At 44.7% G+C, this 8153-nt stretch overlaps 1 protein-coding gene across 1 annotated transcript in view; it reads right to left on the bottom strand.

Annotated features, from left to right (window-relative positions):
- LOC102762433 (acyl-coenzyme A synthetase ACSM1, mitochondrial) overlaps positions 1 to 8153 on the bottom strand; it is a gene marked incomplete at its 5' end in the record, with an annotated part of 39036 nt that overhangs the window by 7629 nt on the left and 23254 nt on the right. Inside the window, 4 exons of the mRNA XM_006758658.2 lie at positions 1967 to 2086; positions 3143 to 3242; positions 4234 to 4361; positions 7915 to 8016. Of these exons, the coding sequence (XP_006758721.1) occupies positions 1967 to 2086; positions 3143 to 3242; positions 4234 to 4361; positions 7915 to 8016 (450 nt within the window). The remainder of the gene's footprint in view (positions 1 to 1966; positions 2087 to 3142; positions 3243 to 4233; positions 4362 to 7914; positions 8017 to 8153) is intronic.

The raw sequence follows: 8153 nt of genomic DNA, 5'->3' as shown, positions 1-8153 counted from the left end.
GTAGGTAGTGTGCAAGAGGCAGCAGATCGATGTTTCTCTCTCATCGATGTTTCTACCGCTCTCTCCCTCTCCCTTCCTCTCTGTAAAAAATTAATAAAATATATTTTTTTTAAAAATCAGACTTATGTTGTAGCAATATATTTACTGATGCAGGTCCTAGGGCAAGGGAAACTTAGGAGAAAATAAACAAATGGGACTACATCAAAATAAAAAGCTTTGCACAGCAAAAGAAACCATTAACCAAACAAAAAGAGAGCCCACTGCATGGGAAAACACAGTTGCCAATGGTATATCCAATAAGGGTTTAGTCTCCTACATTCACAGGGAACTCATACAACTTAACAAAAGGAAGATAAACAATCCAATCAAAAAGTGGGCAAAGGACCTAAATTGACAATTTCAAAAGAGGACATACAGAAGGCCAAGAGACATATGAAAACGTGCTCAAAGTCACTAATTATCCAAGAGATGAAAATCAAAATGACAAGGAGGCACCATCTCACACCTGTCAGAATGGCTATCATCAACAAATCAACAAACAACAAATGCTGGGGAATTACTAATGTTTATTGCAGAGAAAAAGGAACTGCTGATGGGAATGCAGACTGGTGGAGCCACTGTGGAGAACAGAATGGAGTTTCCTCAAAAAATTAAAAATGGAACTCCCATTTGACCCAGTGATCCCACTTCTAGGAATATATCCCAAGAAATCAGAAACACCAATCAGAAAGGATATATGCACCCCTATGTTCATAGCAATTTACAATAGCTAAGATTTGGAAACAGCCTAAGTGCCCATCAGCAGATGAGTGGATTAAAAAATGGTGGAATACTATGCTGCTGTAAAAAAAAAAAAAAGAAAGAAAGAAAGAAACTCTTATCATTTGCATGGATTGACCTGGAGATTATTATGCTAAGTGAAACAAGCCAGTAGGAGAAAGAGAAATATCACATGATCTCACTCATTTGTGGAATATAATGAACAACATAAACTGATAAACAAAAATAGAGACAGCGGAAAAAAATATTTTAGAAGATAATAGAAGTAATCCTGTTATTTGCAGATTTTTAATATTTCCTACAACTTTTGTGATATTATACAATGTTAGTACAGTTTTGGTAATACTGTTATATATAAAATCTTTTTTCTCTTGAATTATTAATGTTTATTGCATGGATTATTACTATATTTGAAATCTATTTTCTTTTCTTTTCTTTTTTTTAAAATATATTTTATTGATTTTTTACAGAGAGGAAGGGAGAGACATAGAGTGTTAGAAACATCGATGAGAGAGAAACATCGATCACCTGCCTCCTGCACATCTCCTACTGGGGATATGCCCGCAACCAAGGTACATGCCCTTGACCAGAATCGAACCTGGGACCTTCCAGTCCGCAGGCCGACGCTCTATCTACCGAACCAAACCGGTTTCGGCTGAAATCTATTTTCTTGAAATATTGTTTATTGCCTGTAACATTATTATACTTAAAATAGTTTTTTTGAAATATTAATGTTTATTGCATGTAAATGACTAATTACTTTGTATCTAAAAAAAGAATGGACTGCATGTTCTAAGGATAAATATAATTTTGTTAACACTCATTTGTTGTGTACATAAGTATTGAGTGGCAGTATAGTATCAAATGTATTTCTCAATATGAATTATGCTTAGAAATAGTGAGAAAGCTACTGATTTGGATGTCTTTTTTCAAATTTTGAAGGATGTTAAATAGCTTCCTTGGATAGCTTGGGCACTGGTCTGATTTTTATGCCCTCAGGGGAATGTGCAGGATGTTTTGGAATAGAGATTCCATCCCATTCAGTTGGCTGCATCCACCCCTAAGCTGAATTGCTTCTTCTGCAGAGAAAAATGCTCTATCTATGTTCGGTTACAACATCTCCCAGCCACCCGACCAGACTCGGGGCAGCAGAGCAAGGAAGGGCTCGAGCATCGGCCCCACTCACCTTCCTTGGGTACTTGTACGGGGCTGTCACTGCCTTCACGTGCTCCTGCAGCTCCTTGGCGAGCTGGTCCGGGTCATGGGACAGAAACTCTGGGGTCAGGACAATGAAGGCCTTCACCACCTGCAACGCAGAACCAGAGCCGGGCCTCAGGGTGAGTGCCACCCAGTTGCCTGGTTTAAAAGTAAGTGTTAATGCAGTGAATGGCAATGCAAGCTGACACCTGAGCCTTTGGAAAAGGACAAGGGAGGTTCAAACCCAAATGCTTCCAATTTCTCCTCTTTCCCCTGCAAAATTACTTAACCTTAAATCCCTTCTCTGTGACCTGCACAGAGTACAGGCTCATCCCATGGAGCTGAGCATGGCGGCCTTATGTTCAGATTCCATGAGATGTTACACAGAAAACATGCACCCAGTGTAACTTTATCATTACCCCAGCATCATTGTTTTCATCATCATTTTTACCACTAATGTATGTACAGTTCTGTGCCTGAAACCTTGTGGGCATTTAATTATTGGTAACTTATTGGTCTTATTGTTTTTATTTTTTAAGTAGTTGATTCTTTTTTTAAAAAAATACGTTTTTATTGATTTCAGAGAGGAAAGGAGGGAGAGAGATAGAAACATCAATGATGAGAGAGAATCATCACCCTGCTTCCTCCGGCAGGCCCCCTACTGGGGATCTAGCCTGCAACAGAGCATGTGTCCTGACAGGAATCACATCTGGTTCCTGGGTCGACACTCAACCACTGACCCACACGGGCTGGGCTAAACTTATTGCTTTTATATTGTTATTTATGTCCCCATTTAATTGCACAGGCCTTGTACATAGTAGGTGCTCAATAAATCCATTGAATGCATTGGAAACAGAGTCCTCAGATTTTCATCCTGGCTCCAGCACAGTGCAATCTGGGCAAGTTATTTAATTTCCTTATCGTGTCCCTTTGTCTATTAAATGGGTGTAATAAGTTAGAGTCTCTAACTCAATAGGTTGTTGTGACAGTTAAATGAGCCAGCGTACCCTATAGCTAGTCAGGATGTCATGGAATACGCCACAGTGCCTCCTGCTGCCCACAGGGTGTAAGGGTGCTGCGCATACCAACTGCTCTGGAAGGTTCCCCTGCACCAGCCTTCCAGGGCCCACACGCAGACCCCATGACCTCCTGTCCTGCTCCTCACCTGCCCTCGGATCGGGTCCGGGCTGCTCACCACAGCTGACTCAGCCACCGCCGGATGCTCAGCCAGGGCGTTCTCCACCTCTGCCGGCCCAATGCGGTACCTGTGGGACCAAGAGTTCCTGGGTTTGAGCAGATGCCAGGGCTGAAGTGACACAGGCCCTCCAATCCCATGTTTGGGAGTCACAGCTTCCCTGGGCACAGAGGGCAACCTTCACGAGAGCCAGAGGCCTGTGGAAAGGCTCTGCAGTGGAACCAGGATGTGGAGACCTGGGCATTCCAGGCTCAGATGCTCCCAGGTCTCCCCTCACTGCCTCTGGTGGGCGGGTGGCGGTGGAAGGCTGTCCTCCTGGGGCTGTGGGCGTGGCACAAGGAGCTTCCCAGCAGGACGCTTACGGTACTCTTGGGAGCCTCAGACTGGGTCTTAAACGTCTGGGTAAATTCTGTCTCACTACATCAGCATCTCATTTAGAAATTTAAAAAGTAAAACCAACTTAATTTTCCTGATGCATCCAAAGGAAGTTGTTACTTGTGTCACTTTTCCTTCACATATCACCTAGGCACGAGGGACAACAGATTGGGAGCCACACTACCTCAGTTCAAATCTGGGCTTCACCCTGCACTACCATGGAAACTTTCAGCAACTTAGTTCACTTATCAGTGACTCAGTGTCCTAATCTATAAAATAGGCACAATAATGGCATGTACTGGGTTAAACAGCACAGAGGAGTGTACTTGCACACAGTGAGTACTCCATAAGCTTAGCTGCTATTGTTGTTGTTGTTGTTCATGTGTCCCATTAATTAGAGGAACACAGAGAATAATTTCCCCCAACCAATGGGGACAAAAAGAGGCTCAAATAAGGCCTCCCTTCCCAATCCTATATCCCCTTTTTAAATTGCACAATGTCTACTGTGGTTGCACTTCCAGGCCTTCTTGAACTTTATTTTGATGTTGGGGGAGATGCACAGATACCCCGGCCAGGGCCCCGTAGACATGGCTGCATCAGGAATAGGCTGAGGGTCCCATCCCCAGTGCATGGAGGAATGGTGAAGCAAGCTAGAGCCTGCCAGGCCCCAGGTCAGCCACACCTACCCAGAGGCGTTGATGATGTCATCGTCCCTCCCCAGGAACCAGATGTAGCCCTCTTTGTCAATAGTTGCTTTGTCCCCAGTGTTGTAAAAGTCCCCACACTCCACTTTGGCTGTCTTCACTGGGTCATTCTGCAAAGAGAATGGCGCTCTTATTGAAGGCAGTGAACTTAGAGATGTTGAGCTGCAACCTGGGGCTCATATCTGCATTTGAATCCTGCTTCTCATGTCACCAGGCACCTGTGCAACTTTTGTAATCTCTCTGAGTCTATTTACTTTACATGCAAACACTCAATGCATGCTTCTGGTCAATTAATGTATAAAATACACTGGCAATTGATATTAATATAACACAGTAGCTGAATAGATGAAAGGTGTCAATAAACATTTGCTAAATGAATTTTCTTCCCTAAGTGCTATCTCATCTCATCCTCAAAGAAAGCTTATGGCCCTGGCAAATGTGGCTCATTGGCTGAGCATCATCCCATGTGCCAAAAGGTTGCCAGTTCACTTCCTGGTCAGTGCACATGACCAGGTTGTGGGCTTAGTCCCTAGTAGGGAGCATGGAGGAACCAGCTGGTCTATGTTTGATGAAATAATGGCAGAAAACATATCTAACCTGGTGGAGAAAAAAGTCACACAAGTTCAGGAGGCACAGAGAACCCCAAGCAAGAAGAACCGAAACAGGTCCATGCCCAACACATCATAATTAAAATGCCAAAAATTAAAAATCAAGAGAGAATATTAAAGGCAGCAAGAGAAAAGCAAAATGTTACCTACAAAAGAGTTCCCATAAAGCTGACACCTGACTTCTCACCAAAATCTCTATAGGCCAGAAGGGAATAGCATGAAGTACTCAAGGTAATGGGAAGCAAGGATCTGAGACCAAGATCACTATACCCAGCAAGGCTATCATTCAAAAAAGACGGTCAAATAAAGAACTTCCTGGACAAGAAAAAAAAAAGGCCAAAGGAGTACATCACCACCAAGCCAGCACTATAAAAAATGCTACAGGCACTGCTGTAATGAGAAGGAGAAACAGAGAGAAACCTACACATACAGAATTAAGATGGCAATAAATAAGTACCTATCAATAACCTTAAATGTAAATGGATTAAATGGTCCAATCAAAAGGGATAGGATAACTGAATGGATACAAAAATATGAGCCAACTATATACTGTCTATAAGATTCCCACCTCAGAACAAAAGACATACACATGATGAGAGTGAAGGAATGGAAAAAAAGTTTTCCATGAAAATGGAAAGGGTAAAAAAAAAACAAAAAACGTGGAGTAGCAATACTCATATCCGACCAAATAGAATTCAAAATGAAGGTCCTCACAAAAGACAACAAAGATCACTGCATAATAATAAAGGGATGGATCCACCAAGCGGATAGAACCCTGGTTAACATATACACACCCAATACAGGAGCACCTAAATATATTGCAAAAACTGCTAGAGGACTTTAACGGAGAGATTGACAACAATGCAGTCATAGCAGGGGACTTTAACACCCTGCTGACTTCACTGGATGGATCTTCCAGACAAAAACATGACAAGGAAACAGCGACTCTAAAGGACACACTGGACCAGATGGATTTAATTGGCATTTATAGAACATTTCACCCCAAAGCTGCAGAATATATATTCTACTCAAGTGCACATGGATCATTCACAAAGATAGACCACATGTTAGGACACAAAACAAGTCTCTACAAGTTCAAGAAGATAGAAATCATATCAAGCAACTTCTCAGATCACAGTGGAATGAAATTAGAAATCAACTACAGTAGAAACACCCCAAAACATTCAAACACGAGAAGGCTAAATATCATGTTATTAAACAAAGAATGGGTTACCAACAAATACCTATATGATAAAGAGGTAATATGTAAATTAACCCTCACACCCTCACAAGATGGCTGCCTATGACCAGGCTGGCAGAGGGGTTAGTGAGGGACAACCAAATGACTGAAAAAGCAGTGTGCGTGGGGCGACCAGACTGGCAGGGGGATTAATGAGGGAAGACCAAACTACTCAACAGCAGGCTCATGAGGCGACCAGGCCAGCAGAGGGGGCAATTGGGGGCAACCAGGCTAGCAGGGGGTGCTTGGGGGTGACCAGATGCGACTGCCTGGCAGGCAGGCTGGCAGGCAGAGGCAGTTAGGGGGGATCAGGCTGGCAGGGGTGGCAGTTAGGGGCATCAGGCAGGCAGGCAGGTGAGCAGTTAGGGGCCAGCAGTCCCAGATTGTGAGAGGGGGATAAGATGGTTGCCACAAGATGGCATGCAGGGGAGGTCAGTTGGGGGGGACCCAGGTTGGCAGGAGAGGGCAGTTGGGGGTGACCCAGCCAGCTGCGGGGGGCAGTTAGGGGTGATCAGGCTGGCACAAAGAGGCAGTGAGGAGTGATGCGGCTGGCAGGAGAGGGCAGTTAGGGATGACCAGGCAGGCAGGCATGTGAGCGATTAGGAGTCAGCAGTCCAGGATTGTGAGAGGAATGTCTGACAGCAGAATTGGGCCTAAACCTGCAGTTGGACATCCCTTGAGGGGCCCAGGATTGGAGAGGGTGCAGGCTGGGCTGAGGGGGACCCCTCCGTGCATGAATTCTGTGCACTGCGCCTCTAGTCAAGAAATAAATTTTAAAAACTTACTGGAAACAAATGAAAATGAATACATAATAACCCAAAATCTCTGGGACACAGCAAAAGCACTTCTGAGAGGGAAGTTCCTAGCACTACAGGCATACCTCAAAAAACAAAAAAAATAACAATAAACTACTCAACCCTTCAACTTAAAAAACTAGAAAGAGAACAACAAGAAAAGCCCAGAGTAAGTAGGAGGGAAATAACAAAGATTAGCGCAGAAATAAATGACAGCGACTAAAAAAAAAGTATACAAAAATCAATGAAACCAAAAGCTGGTTCTTTGAAAAGATAAAGAAAATTGATGAATGGTTTAACCAGCATTTTTTACTGTTGGTTGGTAGTATGAGGAGCAATGCCCCCTGGAGGCCAGAGTGATGACAACAGTGACACCAAGAGAGAGAACCTCTGATGGCTGTTCTTTGGGAGAAAGGAGGTGGAATCTGAGATCAATGTCAGGTGTGCCCACCCTTCCAGGGCCCATCTTGGAAGCTGAGAATTTCCTCTCAGTGGCCTCTCCTACTCTGGGAGGGCTAGGGGTTATCTGGGCAGTTTCCTTAGAGCCCATCACAGGTTCTGTAATTCCTGGATTTCCCATTAGGCTTTGGGGCTGAAAGACGGTTTTGAATCTTAGATCTGCCGTTTATTTGTCATGGGGAAACACATGACTCCTATAGTCTGCAGGCGGTGTATCTGAAAAGTGGGGGAGGGGAGGCCTCAGGAGGCTCAGGATAGTGACTAGGTTTATTCCCACCCTGTTGGTAAACTGGATGGTAGGATGTAAACCCAGCTGAGGCCTGCATTCTTAATCATCAGCCCCCAGGTTTGATGATTATGAAGCCAGGGTTCCCTACCCCATCAGTGCCACATGGGTTAGGAGAGGAAAGGCTATGAGCTTTGGGGGAACTAGACCTGGCTTCACTGAACTGGAGCACATAACGGAGATGGGAGGAGTCTCAGGATGCAGAGTTGAGTCCCCTTCCTTCTCGCTGCAGGGGTGCCCGGGACAGGGAGTGGTAGGGGATGGAGGCGCCCTCACCTCATACAACATGAACAGGCCGATGGGCTTGGTGGGCTTGATCCTGATGCCAAGGTTGCCCTCAGTGTTGGGCGGCAGGATGTTGCCCTCGTCGTCGATGACCTGGAGCAAGAGGTCTGTGAGTCCCTCTGCAGGGCTCCCAGCACTCCTGCCCACCCAAGCTCTGCCTGGCTTATGCGTGTGACACCAGTGGGGACCATGGGGAGGTCCCTGGCAGAAAACAGGATAAAAATGTCAAG

The sequence above is a fragment of the Myotis davidii genome, unplaced genomic scaffold (assembly GCF_000327345.1).
Source record: "Myotis davidii unplaced genomic scaffold, ASM32734v1 scaffold1535, whole genome shotgun sequence".
NCBI lineage: Eukaryota > Metazoa > Chordata > Mammalia > Chiroptera > Vespertilionidae > Myotis > Myotis davidii.
Note: the sequence above shows the minus strand (reverse complement) of the source record. Positions and strands in the feature narration are given on the sequence as shown.